General features: G+C 65.7%; 1 protein-coding gene across 5 annotated transcripts; it reads right to left on the minus strand.

The window, feature by feature from the left end:
• Positions 1-140: 140 nt before the first annotated feature.
• Positions 141-12,597, minus strand: MAP3K12 (mitogen-activated protein kinase kinase kinase 12). 5 transcript variants are annotated; one of them, XM_049819279.1, is made up of 14 exons: positions 12,521-12,597; positions 10,725-11,214; positions 10,053-10,236; positions 8,686-8,877; positions 7,679-7,837; positions 7,116-7,274; positions 6,616-6,724; positions 5,761-5,870; positions 5,433-5,549; positions 4,913-5,050; positions 3,785-4,232; positions 3,420-3,490; positions 2,736-2,997; positions 142-290 (listed from the first exon to the last, which is right to left on the minus strand). In XM_049819279.1, the coding sequence occupies exons 2-14, from the start codon at positions 11,062-11,064 to the stop codon at positions 198-200; spliced, it is 2,382 nt and encodes a 793-aa protein (XP_049675236.1). In that variant the 5' UTR covers positions 11,065-11,214; positions 12,521-12,597; the 3' UTR covers positions 142-197. The 5 variants fall into 5 exon arrangements, with proteins under 5 accessions (XP_049675237.1, XP_049675236.1, XP_049675234.1 ...); XM_049819277.1 differs by lacking the exon at positions 12,521-12,597 and adding an exon at positions 11,835-11,887 and having other exon boundaries at positions 10,725-11,556; XM_049819278.1 differs by lacking the exon at positions 12,521-12,597 and adding an exon at positions 11,391-11,614.
• Between the last annotated feature and the right edge of the window lie 1,623 nt (positions 12,598-14,220).

The raw sequence follows: 14,220 nt of genomic DNA on the forward strand, positions 1-14,220 counted from the left end.
GAGACAAGACAACCTCTATCCCTGTTCTTCCCCCCCCCTCCCCAAATAACCCCCAGTGCCCCCTCCCTAAGTCCTGTTGTCCCTGTTCCCCCCCCAGCACAGACACAGCACAGAGCTTTCTGTAGAGATCGATAGATATTTATATAAATATTTGGGGCTGTACAAGTGGGGGGTGTGCAGGGGAGTGGGGGGACAGGTCACAGGCCGGGGGGAGCCGTGGGTCGGGGGGGCCCCTCGCCGCTGCCTGAGTGGTCCAGCTCTGCGCTGTCGCAGTCTGAGTCTTCGGAGACCTGGGGGGGGGAAAATGTAAAGGTGGGGGTGGTGTTAAACATCCTCAGAGCCTCCCCCTGCCCCACAGCTGGTTCTGGGGGGTTTGGGGACCCCCCCCCCCCCTTCTGGAGGGCAGAGTGCTGAGGACACACCCCCCCTGTGGTAACCGGTTCTGGGGGATGCCCTTTCCATGGCCCTTGATGTTTGGGGGTTCCCCTGTCCAAGGTATCTGTCCCTGGGGGTCTTGAGGACCCTCTCCCCAAGCTGCTACATCCTGGGGGGCTTGCAAGACACCCACCCCCCTGCATGGTGCTCAGTGCTGGGGGGACCCTCTCAATGTGGTAGTTGGTCCTGGGGGGGGGCTTTGGGACCCCTTTCCTATCATACCTGAGACCCCTTCCCCATGGTACTTGAACTTGGGGTCTCATCCTGGGGGGGGCTCACAGGACCCCTCCCCATGGTATCTGGGGAGGTCTCAGGGGACCCCTACCCCTTGCTTACTCTCCCTGGGGGCTGGGGCACCCCTTCCCCATGTTGTTACCCACCCTGGGGGGCTTTGGGGACCCCCTCTCACATGGTATCTGGTCCTGGGGGGGGCTCAGGGGGGACCCCTCCCCATGGTGCTTGTTCCTGGGGACCCCCTCCCGGTGATGCTTTATCCTGAGACCCCCCTGCCCATGGTACCAAGTCCTGGGGGGCCCTGGCGGACCCCTCCCCTATAGCACCTGGTCTTGGGGACTCCTGCAGCCCCCCCCCCTTCTTCAAGATGCTTGGTACTGGGGGACACACACCCCCCCCCCATGGTAACCATCCCCAGGGGACTTAGGACCCCTTTTCCTCTGCTACCCCATCACGGGGAGCCCTGGGGACCCCCTGGACATGATATCCAGCCCTGGGGGTATTTGGGACCCCCCATGACTGTTGGTCTCTGTGGATCCTGAGAGCTCTTCCCTATGGGATCCATCCTGGGGGGGTGGGGTTCAGAGGACACCCCCTCCCCTTGCTACCTATCCTGGGGAGCCCATGACCATGGCGCTTGGTTCTGGGGGACCCTGGCACCCCCTCTCCATAGTGTCCATCCCCGAAGGGGTTCTAGGACCCCCTCCCCATGGCACCTGAACCTTGCCCCCCCCCTCCGGGCCAATGGGCAGGCCCTCTCAAAGGTGCTAGGTCCTGGGGGGGCTTATGGGACCCCCTCTACATGGTATGCAGTGCTGGGGGTCCTGGGGGAACCCCTCCCCCTGATAGCCTGACCCAGGGACCCCCCCCCTCCATGCTTCCTATTTGGGGAGGGGGCCTGACACCCCCCCCCTACAGTATGTGTTCCTGACACCCTCCCACTCCATCCCCAAGGGGACACCTCCTGCCCGTGGCACTTGTTTCAGGTGGTCTCAGGTTCCCCCAGCCACCCCCCCGCCATGGTGTCCATCCTTGGGGTGCTCCAGGACCCTCCTGGGAGTCCCCATGCTCCCTTACACCCCCCATGGTACTTGGTTTTAGGGTCTCTGGGAGCACCCCCTTCCCCGTGTTACCTTGTCATAGGGAGCTCACAAGACCCCCTCCCCATAGTAGCTCATCCTGGGGGGCACTGGGGAGGTCCCCTTCCCCAAGGTCCTGGGGAGCCCCTGAGACCACCTGCCCACGATGTCCACCCTTGGGGGGGCCTGGGACATCACCCCCTCCCCGTGGTACTTGATCCTAGGGGGGTCTGGGGACCCTGATCCTGCCATACTCAGTGGGGGACACACCCCCCTGCTTCCCCTTGCCAACCCCAGTGTGAGGGGCTCAGGGGACCCCCCCCCCCCAGCCCTGGAGGACCTTAGGAACTCCCACCCAATGGCACCCATCTCTGGGGACCCTGAGGAACACCCTTCCCCTTGATAACCCCATCCTGGGGGCTCAGGGGGACATCTCCATAATACTTAGCCCTGGGGAAGCCTAGGGACCCCCCCTACTCCATGGTACCCATCCCAGGGGGCCCTGGGGACCCCCTTCCCTTTGCTAACCTCATCCTGGGGGGGGGGGGCTCAGGGGATCCCTGCCCGACACTACCCAGCCCTAGGGGACCCTAAGGACCCCTGCAGCCCATAGTACCAAGCCATGGGCCATCCTAGAGACACCCTTCCCCTTGCTAATCCTGTCCTGGGGGGGCTCAGGGGACACCCTACCTCATAACACCAAGCCCTGGGGGACCCTAGGGACCCCTACTCCATAATACCCAGCTCTGGGGGGACCCCAGGGACCCCTATCCGACGGTACCTGTCCCTGGGGGGACCCTGAGAGACCTCCATGCCCTTGCTAGCCCTATCCTCGAGCACCTTAAGGACCCCCACCCCGTAGTACCAGCCCTGGGAGACCCTAGGAACCCCCCACCCCATGCTGGGAGGATCCCACCCCATGGTGTCACCCATCCCTGGGGGGGCTGTGGGTGCTCCCCAGCACCCACCCTGGGGTGGGGGCATCACCTTGGGGCTGAGCCCCCCTTGACGGCGGCCAGGACCCTCGGGGGGAGCGGCATCCAGGGGGATCTCGGAGCCCTGGGAGAGCAGGTCCTCGGAACGGTCATCGGGACGCTCGTCCGTGTTGGTGCTTCCCACGTCGGGGGTGGCACTGTGCGAGGGCTCGCTCGTGTGCCCCTCGTCCCCGTCCCCATCCCCGTCCCCATCCGAGAAGTTCTCCGAGCTGAAGGTCGACAGAGACTGGCGCTTGCTCATGCCCGGGGGCCACCTAGGGAGGGGGAGAGTGTGTGTGGGGGGGTGAGGACCAAGGCATTCGGGGACCCACAGCCTCCCCCTGCACCCATCCTGGGCATCTGCTGATTCCCTGCATCCATCCCAGGTGTCTGAGCACCCATGGATTACCCCCCTCCGCACCCATCTTGGGCATCCAGGCATCCACAGACACCCCTGCACCCATCCTGGGCTGCTGAGCACCCATTGATACCACCCTCCCTGCACCCATCCAGGGCTTCCAAGCATCCGTAGCCCCCTCCCCACCCCATCCATCCTGGGTGTCCAAACACCCACTGGCCCCTTGCACCCATCCAGGGCACCCATGGACCCCCCTCCTGCACCCATCCTGCGTGTCTGAGCACCCATGGACACCTGGATGGACCCCGGCAGCCGACGGGGGTGGGGGTCAGCACCCACCTCTGCCGCAGCGGCAGCTCCACCTCGCTGTCCACTTCGCCCTCCTCCTCCTCCGATGAGACCCCCCGCTTCTGGGGGCAGAGGGGGGGTGTGCATTAGGGTCATCCCACTGCTCCTCAGGAGGGACCCACTAGTCCTCACCCCCCCACCCACCCCAGGATGAACTCAGGGGTCCTGCCCCCCCCGCCCCCCAAGATGGACCCAAGGGTCCTGACCCCCCTCCTCAGGAGGCACCCCTGTGTCTGACCCCCCCCAAACCCCTTTCCCAGAAAGGATCCATACCACTCCCCACTGCTAGGATGCACTTGGGGGTCCTGTCCCCCCACCCACCCCCAAAAATGGACCCAGGCATCTGGGGCTCTCACCTGCCCACGGGTGACGGCCGCCCGGTACAGCAGTGCTGCGGGGGTGAGGTGCTGCCCGGTCCCCGCTTTCCCCCCCCGGCCAGCCCCGCTCTCCCGTTCGGGCTCACCGGGAGCGGGGGGCCGTGGCGGGGGGGACCCTTGGGTGCCCGTTGCCCCCTCAGGTCCAGCATCAGGTACCGTGGCCGGGGGGACACCCGCAGCCTCCAGGGTGCCCCCGAGGAGGTCGGGGCCTGTGGCGGCTGGGGGGGGTCCGGGGAGCCCCCGGGGGGGTCCGGCCTCAGGACCCGGCTCCCCACACCCCCCCCGGGGTCCCGCTTTGCGATGGCGGCCCTTGGCCCGGCGGCTGCGCCCGGGCGAGGGGGGGCCCTTGGGACACCCCGGCAGGGCCACCTGCGCCATGGCTGCATCCAGCTTGGGCAGCAGCACCTCCGGCTTCAGGATGTCGGGTCTGGGGGGGGACACGACACGGGGAAGGGCTGCAGATGGGGACCCAAGCGCCTGGGAGCCCCCAGAACAGCCCCCACCCAGCCAGGAGGGACGCCCATGTCTAGACGCCCCCAAAAGACCCCCCCTCCAAGGGACAGTGGCATCTGCAGCCCCAGAACCCCCAAAAGATGTCAGACACCCGCACCCCCAGACTGCCCCCCCAAGGGTCGCCAGGCATCTGCATCCCCAGAGCCCTCCCCAGCCCAAAGGACCCCAGGCACCCAAGCCCCCAGACCTGTCCCCCCGCAAAAGGACCCAGGTGTGTGGGCTCCCAGCCCCCAAGGACCCACACATCCAGGACCCCAGACCCCCCCCCCCCAACCCTGATGGACACACACGTCCATGCCTCCTACCTAAAAGACCCAGGTGTCCAAACCCCCAGAACCTCCCCCACCCCAAAAGACCCCAGACCCCCCCACCCCAAAGACACCAGGCACCCAAGCTCCCAGACCAAAGGACCCAATATCTGGGCTCCCAGCCCCCCAAGCACCCACATGTCCCCAGCACCCCCCAACCCGGAGGGACCCACACGTACATGCCCCTCCAACCCAAAGCACCCAGGCACCCAGACCCCCCCCACCCCAAAGGACCCAGGGTCCATCCCCCCACCCTCCCTTGAGGGACCCAGGCGTCTGGGCGCACCGCTTGCCGTGGGGCGAGAGCTTCTGGGGGACGTTGCGTTTCTTGATGAGGGTCTCGACGGCGTTGCCGTGCAGGAGCCCCCGCGGCGCCCGTGGCTTGAAGAGCCCAGGGTAGCGCTTCTCCAGTGCCTGCTCCCGCCTGCCACGGGCCACGCGTGGGCACCCCGCACCCCAGGGATGTGGCGTGGGGTGGCCACAGCCTTGGGGTGGTGGCCATGGGGTGGGTAAGGGCTGGCCACGGGCTCAGGGGAGCCATGGGATGGGTATAGGGGTGATCATGGCCATGGGGTGGCCACGGGGTAGATACAGGGTTGGCCATGGCCATGGGGTAGATATAGGGTTGGCCATAGGGTGGCTTTGGGGTGGATATAAGATTGCCTGTGGCCATGGGGTGGTTATAGGGTTGGCCGTGGCCATGGCCTGGCTATGGGATCGTTGGCCATGGCCAACCGGTGCTACAGGATTGACCATGGCCATTGGCTGGCTATAGGCTTGGCCGTGGCTGTGGGGTGTCCACTCACCTGAGCAGCTCCTTCTCCTTGAGCTCCAGCTGCAGCATGAGGGCGCTGAGCTCCATGTAGAGGTTGTTGGCGCGCTCCAGCTTGCGCTCGTAGTGCTCCCGAATGTCCAGCGCGTGCCTGGCACCCAGGGCACGTATGGCATCGGCACACGCACCCCACCACGCGCAGGGACCAGTCCCCAACAGCCCTCCTTGTACCCCAGCACCCCCTGATAACCCCTGCCCTTGGCCCCCTCTATGTCTCTGATGCCCCAGTACCCCCAGTATCCCCAGCTGGTCCTCAGAACCCCATGTCCCCAGTGTCCCCGTGTCCCGCAGACGGGCCCCACCGGAGCTCTTCGCGCCGACGGTTGATGAGCTCCTCCTCCAGCCGGTGCAGACACGTCCCCTCTGACTTGATCTTCTCAAAATGCAGCTTCACCTCCTCCCGCCACTCCGCCTGCAGCACACGGGCACCGGCTACCAAGGGCACCGGGCACCCTGGGCACCAGCTACACTGGGCACTGGGCACCCTGGGCACCAGCTACCATGGGCACTGGGCACCCTGGACACCAGTTACTGCAGGCACTGGGCACTCCAGGCACGGGGTACTGCAGGTACCGGGCACACTGGGCACCGGCTACCATGGGCAGTGGGCACCACAGGTACCAGCTACTGTGGGCACTGCGCATCCCAGGCACCGGCTAACACAGGTACCAGGCACCCCAGGCACTGGCTACCATGGGCACTGGGCAACACTGGCACTGGCTACCCCAGGCTCTGGTAGCACAGGCACCGGGCACTGGCTACGGTGGGTGCCAGCCACCATGGGCATGAGATACCCCAGACACCAGGTACCCTGGGCACTGGGATTGCCTGGGTGCAGCTACTCTAGGCACTGGGATATACTGGGCCTGGATGCCCTGGGCGCCAGCTACTGCTTGGCACCAGTTCCCCCAGCGCCAGCCCTCACAGTCACTGGGATTTGTAGCAGGTCCCTGGGTGCTGGGGTATCCTGGGGCTCTTGGGGTGCTGGGGTCCCCAGGGTGCTGTGTACCAGGGATTTGAAGTAGGTGTCCTGCAGGGTTTGGGGGTCCCAGGTGCTGGCGGGTTCCTGGATGCTGGGAATCCCAGGGCACTGGGGGTCCCTGGGTGCCAGCGGACCTGAGGTGCTGGGGGTCCCGAGGTCCTGGGGTGCTGGGTACCTGGGATTTGAAGTAGGTCTCCTGGGGGGTGGAGAGGACGTCAGCAGAGGCGATGTCGAGGTGCAGCAGGATCTGGCGGAAGGACGGCCGGTTCCGGGGCTTGCTGTTCCTGGAGGGAGCGGCACGGCACTGGGTGCGGGCAGGGGGGGCCAGCTGGGTGCTGGGGGGGGTGCTGGGTGGGTGCCGAGCCTTTTTGGGACCACGGGCAGAGAAGGGTGCACAGGACACATGGGGTGTCCAAGACACACGGGGTGCAGCCTGGCATGGGATGCTCATGGGTGCACCCCCCAGGGTGGGGGCACCCCCATGGTGGGGGGCCCCCTATCACCAGGGGGTCCCCCCCTGCACTGCCCACATTGGGGTGCCAATGGCAGGTCCCCCATGGCATGACCCATCCATGGCATGGGTGCCCATAGTGTGTCCCCCAGGTGGGGTGTCCTGATGGTGGGGTGTCCCCAGCAGGATTTCCCCAGGTGGGGTGTCCCCGTGGGTGCACTCACCAGCACTGGCGCAGCAGCACCTTGAAGCCGTCAGGACAGCCGGAGGGGACGGGCAGGTGGAGGCTGTTGCTGCCCACCCCCCAAATGATGGCCGACGAGTCCACGTCCTTGTAGGGGATCTCACCCGTCAGCAGCTCCCACAGCACCACCCCGAAGGACCTGGGGGCAATGATGTCACCCACAGCCCCTGTCGCCCACGGCTGGGCACCCCCAGTGTCCTCCTGCTGTGCCCTGGTCCCCCCCGCCCTGGGTCCCCTCCCTGCTTCTGCCCGTACTGGTGTCCCCGGCGTTCCCTGCTGCTTCTGTGGTCCCTGATCTCCCTGTCCCTGCGATGTCCCTCCCGGTATCCCAAACGTCCCCATCTCTGGTCCCCTGCAGTGTCCCTGAGGCTTCATGTCTCTGATGTCCCCTGTTCCTATTATCCCCAATGCTTCCTGTGCCCCCCAATGTCCCCATTGCCTCTCAAAGCCCCCCGTGTTGCTGTCTCCCCAGTGCCGCCACCGCTTCCTGGTGTCCCGAAGGTTCCCATGTCCCCAATGTCCCCGAGGTCCCTGTGTCCTCACCAGATGTCAACCTTCTCGGAGACAGGCTCGTTGCGGATGACCTCGGGTGCCATCCAGGCCACGGTGCCGGCAAAGGACATCTTGGTGCTCTTGTCAATGAGCTCCTTGGAGGTGCCAAAGTCCGAGATCTTCACCACGTCGTCGTAGGTGATGAGCATGCTGGGGGGCACCCGCTCAGCACCACGCCAGCACCACGCCAATGACACGCCAATGACATGGGCACGGCACCGCCACAGGCATGCAACTGCTACAAGCATCATCGGGTCATGGGTATGCCACCACCATGGGCACAACACAGTCATGGACGTGGCACCACCGTGGGCACAGCACTATCACGGGCATGCAACTGCTGTGAGCGTGATCCTGGTGTGGGCATGCCACCACCACGGACACAGCACCGCCACCGCCACGAGCATGGCACCACCACGGTCATGCAATTGCTGTGGGCATGGAACCACCATGGGTATGGTGCTGCCACGGACATGCAACCACCAAGGTCAATGCACTGCCGTAAGCAGAGCACTGTCATGGACACGTCACTGTCATGGCCATGTCACTGCCATGGACGCGCAGCCACCATAGACATGGCGCTGCTACGGGCATGCAACTGCCATGGGCATGCAACCACCACCGTCGCTGCTCTGCCAAGGGCATGGCACCGCCGTGGACGTGTCACCAGCAAGGACATGTCACCGTCATGGGCATGGCACCACCGTGGACGTGTCACCAGCAAGGACATGTCACCGCCATGGGCATGGCACCACCATGGTCACTGTTCTGCCATGGGCACGCCACCAACAAGGACACGGCACTGCCATGGACATGCAACCGTCACCAGCATGCAGCCACCGAGGACAAGGCACCACCAAGGGCATGGAACTGCCACGATCATGCAACAGCCACATGCATGTCCCCACCATGGGCACGGCACCGTCGCGGGCACGCCATCACCTGGGGCGCCCACCCCAGCACCCACGGGTGCTCCCTGAGCCCCCATCCCCGCTCACTTGGGCGACTTGAGGTCGCGGTGGATGATCTTGTGGAGGTGCAGGTAGTTCATGCCGCCGGCGATGCCCATGGACCAGTCGACGAGGAGGGAGGGGGTGACCTTGCGCCCGGCGCGCAGCACCTCGTACAGCTGGCCCTGGGCGCAGAACTCCATGATGATGCAGTAGCAGGGTGCCTGGGTGCACACACCCCTGCGGGCACAGCGGCACCCTCAGCACCCACTGCCTGGCCAGCTGGGGCACCCGGCAGCACCTAGCTGCACCGGAGCACCCAACTTCTCCAGGACACCCATCTGCACTCAGGTACCTGCCAGCACCCATCTGTGCTGGGGCACCCATTTGCACCCAAGCCTCCCCCATTAGCGCTAGGAGCACCCAACTGAATTGGAGCACCCATCTGCTCTCAAGCCCACCCCCCCGTTAGCAGTAGGAGCACCCATCTGCACCCAGACACCCAGTAGCACTGGGATACTGGGGCACCTATCTGAATCGGGGCTCCCATCAGCGCCAGAGCACTGGGGCACCCATCTGCGCCCACATCGCCCTGCCCTGAGAGTGCCCCGCCTGTGACAGACCTGTCCCATGGTGTGGCCGTCCCCTGTGCCACATGTGGGACATGCCAGTGTGCCCCCTGCCCATGGCATGTCAGTGCCCCAGGTCCATGCCATGTCCTGCCCACCCAGGTCCATGCCATGCTGGTGTTCCCCGTGCACAAGCCGTGTTGGTGTCCCATGCCCATGTTGCATCCATGACCCCTATGCCTGTGCCCATGGCATGTCCATGCCGTGTTCATGCCCATGCCATGTTCATGCTCATGTCTGTGGCCTGTGCCCATGGTGTTCCCCATGCCCATGGCTTGCACATGGCATGTCCACACCTCATGCTGTATTCATGCCTATGACCATGACGTGTCCATGCCCTGTGCCCATGGTGTCCTCTCTGTCCGTGGCTTGCCCATGGCGTGTCCACGGCCATGCCATGTCCGTGCCTCCATCCCTCATGCCCATGCCATGTCCATGTCTCTGCCCCATGCCCATGGCACATCCATGCCCCATACCATGTGCATGTCCATGCCCATGCTGTGTCCATGCCCTGTGCCCATGGTGTTCTCCATGCCCATGATGCTCTCCATGCCCCACGCCCATGGTTTGCCCATGCCATGTCCGTGTTCCATGCCCCGTGCCACGTCCATGCCCCGTGCCCACAGCTTGTCCGTGCCACCTCCACACTCCATGACCATGGCACGACCATGCCGCGTGCCATGTCCGTGCCCTGTGCCCACGGTGTCCCCATGCCTATAGCACGTCCATGCCCACGCCGTGCCTGTGCCCCACGCCCACGCCGGTGCCAGCAGCACCCACGCTCACTTGAAGGTGATGATGTTGGGGTGCTTGAGCTTGCGCAGGTGCTTGATGTCGGTCTCCTTGAGGTCCCTCACCTTCTTCACGGCCACCTCCTCGCCGTGGAAGCGGCCCAGGAAGACGGCGCCCTGCGCCCCGCTGCCCACCCACTGCAGGTCCAGGATCTCCTCGAAGGGCACTTCCCAGGGGTCTGCGGGCACCCGCGCCCATGGCACCCGCGCACCGGCACCCCTGGTGCACCCACAGCCACGGCACCCGCGTGCTGGCGTGCCCAGGGTGCAGCCCCCCTGCCTTGGCACCCTCACCCCAGCCCTACTGTTCCCATCCCGCCCCGTTGCACCCCACTCCCTGCCCCACTGCACCCTGCTTTGCCCCATCCCTGTCCCACTGCACCCTCCGGGTCCTGTGGCACCCTCCTCTGCACCCCTTCTCCCGCCCTATTGCCACCCCTGTTGTCTCCTGCACCCCAGTACCCCAATCCCTGCCCCATAGCACCCTTCTTTACCCTCACTTCACCCTCCCTGACCCCTTACACCCTCCCTTGCCGTCTAGCACCCTCCTGGCCCCATAGGACCCTTCTTTGCCCCCTCCCAGCCCCGTAGCACCCTCCCGGCCCCCTCGCCCCCTCCCAGCCCCATAGCACCCATGCTGCCCCCCCCTTGCCCCGTGCCCCCTCACCTTCCTGGGGGTGCTTGTGCTCGGCGGCGTAGGCTTTGCCGATCATGGTCCAGACGGGCTTGAGGCAGCCGAAAAGCCCCTCCAGGAACCCCCCACCCGCCTGGCACCGAAGGTGGGCGGCCTCGGCGGCCAGGGGTCCCGCTCCCTCGGAACCCAGGTCAGGGTGCCGGGGGGGCCCGCGACGGGGCCAGGCCTCCGGGGGGGCTGCGGGGGCTGCGGGGCCGGCGGGCAACACGTCGCGCAGCACGCACTGCGTGGGGGTCAGCTCCTGCTCCGGGGTCCCGTCCGAGGCCAGCGCCAGCGAGGGCGAGGGCGTCCGCGTCTCGTGCAGGCAGGCCATGGCGGGGGCCCCCCGCACCCCCCTGCCGCCCCCCGGCCTGCGGGAGGGGTGTCAGCGGGAGCGGGGGGGTGCTCCCCGCCTTGCACCCACGGGTAGCCCCTTGCATGCGTGGGCACCCCTTTACACACGTGGGCACCCCCTTGCACCCATCTGTGCAGCCCCACGTGTCCATAGGCAGCCCCTTGCATGCATGGGCACCCCTTTACGTGCATGTGCACCCCCTTGCACCCGGGGGCACCCCCTTGCATGCACGGGCACTCCTTTACACATGTGTGCACCCGTGTCTGCAGCCCCACGTGTGTGTGTCCACACCCCCTTGCACCCACGGGCACCCCCTTGCATGCGCGGGCACCCCTTTACATGCGTGTGCACCCACTTGCATGCATGTCTGCATCCCCACGTGTGTGTGCACCCTCTTGCACCCATGGGCACCCCTTTACACACGTGGGCACCCACTGGCACCCACAGGCAGCCCCTTGCATGCGCGGGCACCTCTTTACATGCATGTGCACCCACTTGCATGCATGTCTGCATCCCCACATGTGTGTGCACCCCCTTGCACCCATGTCTACACCCCCTTGCATGCGTGGGCACCCCTTTAGACGTGTGTGCACCCACTTGCACCCATGTGTGCAGCCCCATGTGTGTGTGTATGCACACCCCCTCACACCTGTGGGCACCCCTTTACACACGTGGGCACCCCCTTGCACTCATGCATGCAGCCCCGTGTGTGTGCGCACCCATGGGCACCCCCTTGCATGCACAGGCACTCCTTTACACATGTGTGCACCCATGTCTGCAGCCCCACGTGTGTGTGTGTGTGTGCGTGTGTGTACCCCCTTGCACCCATGGGCAGCCCCTTGCATGCATAGGCACCCCTTTACACGCGTGTGCACCCACGTCTGCAGCCCCATGTGTGTGCACTCCCTTGCATGCATGGGCATCCCTTTACACACGTATGCACCTACTTGCACCCATGGGCAGCCCCTTGCATGCATGGTACCCCTTTACATGCATATGTACCCACTTGCATGCATGTCTGCAGCCCACATGTGTGTGCACCCCCTTGCACCCACAGGCAGGCCCTTGCATGCATGGGCACCCCTTTACACGTGTGTGCACCCACTTGCACCCATATGTGCAGCCCCACGTGTGTGTGTGTGTGAGTGTGCACCCCCTTGCACCCGTGGGCACCTCTTTACACACATGTGCACCCACTTGCACCCATGGGCAGCCCCTTGCATGCATGGGCACCCCTTTACACGCGTGTGCACCCATGTCTGCAGCCTCGTGTGTGTGCACTCCCTTGCATGCGTGGGCATCCCTTTACACACATGTGCACCCCCTTGCACCCATGTGCACCCCCTTGAATGCATGGGCACCCCTTTACATGCATGTGCACCCACTTGCATGCATATCTGCAGCCTCACATGTGTGTGCGCCCCCTTGCACCCACGGGCACCCCCTTGCATGCATGGGCACCCCTTTACACACGTGTGTGCAGCCCCACGTGCCCGTGCACCCCCGCGTGTAACTCCATATATGCACGCCCTTGCATGCTCTGCGACCCCTTGCACCCATGTCTGCAGCCCCACGTGTGTGCACCCCCTTGCACTCATGTCCCCCCCCTTTCCTGCATGTGCATGCCCTTGCACTCACACGTGCAGCCCCACATGTGTGTGCACCCCCAGCACGTCTATGCACTCCCTTGCACCCAGATGCACCCTTACCCACCCGTGCACCCCCCCTTGCACCCCCACATGCAGCCCTGCATCTCTGAGCACCCCTTGCAGGCACCTGCAGCCCCTTGCACACCTGTGTGCACCCCTACACGTGTTTGCACGCTCTCTCCTGTGTGTGCACCCCCAGTTTGTGTGTGTGCACACACGTACCCTTCCTCCCACCCGTGTGTGCACTCCTATGCATGTGCACCCACTAGGCCAGGGGGACACGGGGGGGGGCTGTAATGCACAGAGGGCACACGAGCGTGCGAGAGGATGCACGAGTGTGCAAGAGGGCGTACGGGCACGTAAGGGTGTGCACAAGCGTACAAGAGTGCGCGGGAGCGTGCAAGAGGGCGTGCAAGGCCGCACGCGGCGTGCAAACGTGCCAGGGGAAACTGAGGCAGGGCTGGTGGGGGACACACGTGTCCGGGGGGACCCCAGGGGCTGAGGGGTCCCGGGGGGGGGATCAGGCCCCTGAAAATTTGGGGGGGGGAGTTGCCATGGCAACAGTGGAGCCGGCAGATGAGGTCATCACTAAAATTAGGTGGGGGGGTGAGTCACCGCGGGGGGCGTGGGCGGGGCTTAGCGTCACCCCAAAGGACCCAGGCGTGCGGGGCCGGGGGGGGGGGGGACACGACACGACACGACCCGCCCCTCCAGGTGTCGTGTCCCCCCCGTGGTGACATCACGTCACGCGGTGACGTCATCCCGGTAAGGGATGGAGCCTTCCCCCCGCCCCCCCCCCAAACGGGTCCGAACGGGGAAACTGAGGCAGCAGCGGGGGAACCAGCGACCCGGGGGGGGGCCGGGAAGGGTGTGTGTCTGTCACGACATGCGACAGCGCCGGTCGCGTGTCGCGACAGAGCGGAGCTGGGAGGAGGGGAGTGGGGGGGAGAGAGTGCCCCCGCGCCGCCCCCGCCGACATGGCATGTCGGGATATGGCGGCCTGTCGCGACACGGGGAAGGGCGGAGAGAGTGGGACGGGCTGCGAGGGGCACACGGCGGTGCGGGGGCCGGGGGGGGGAAGCACACACGTGTGCAAGCGGGTGCACAGGCCTGTGAGGGCTGCACACGCGTGGAGGGGCTGCACACGCGTGTGCAGAGGCACGCGAGGGTGCACACGCGTGTGCAAGTGTTTGCACACGCGGGTGCAAAGGGGATGCACAAGCGTGCCGGGGGGGGGGGTCACATCCGTGTCGGGGGAGGGGGAGGGACACGGACACACGCACGGGTGCCGGCATGCGTGGACGCACCTGCAGGCCTTGCACGCGCGTGTGCAAGGGGGGCACACGCGCGTGCACGGGGGTGCAAGCACGTCTGCAAAGGGGCGGGGGGGGGGGGTCACACGTGTGCGCGGAGCTACCCCCGCGTGTGCAAGAGCAGCTCACACATGCGGGGGGGAGGTGGGGGTGCGGGGGGGCACACGCGTGTG

The sequence above is a fragment of the Accipiter gentilis genome, chromosome 16, assembly GCF_929443795.1.
Source record: "Accipiter gentilis chromosome 16, bAccGen1.1, whole genome shotgun sequence".
Lineage (NCBI taxonomy): Eukaryota > Metazoa > Chordata > Aves > Accipitriformes > Accipitridae > Astur > Astur gentilis.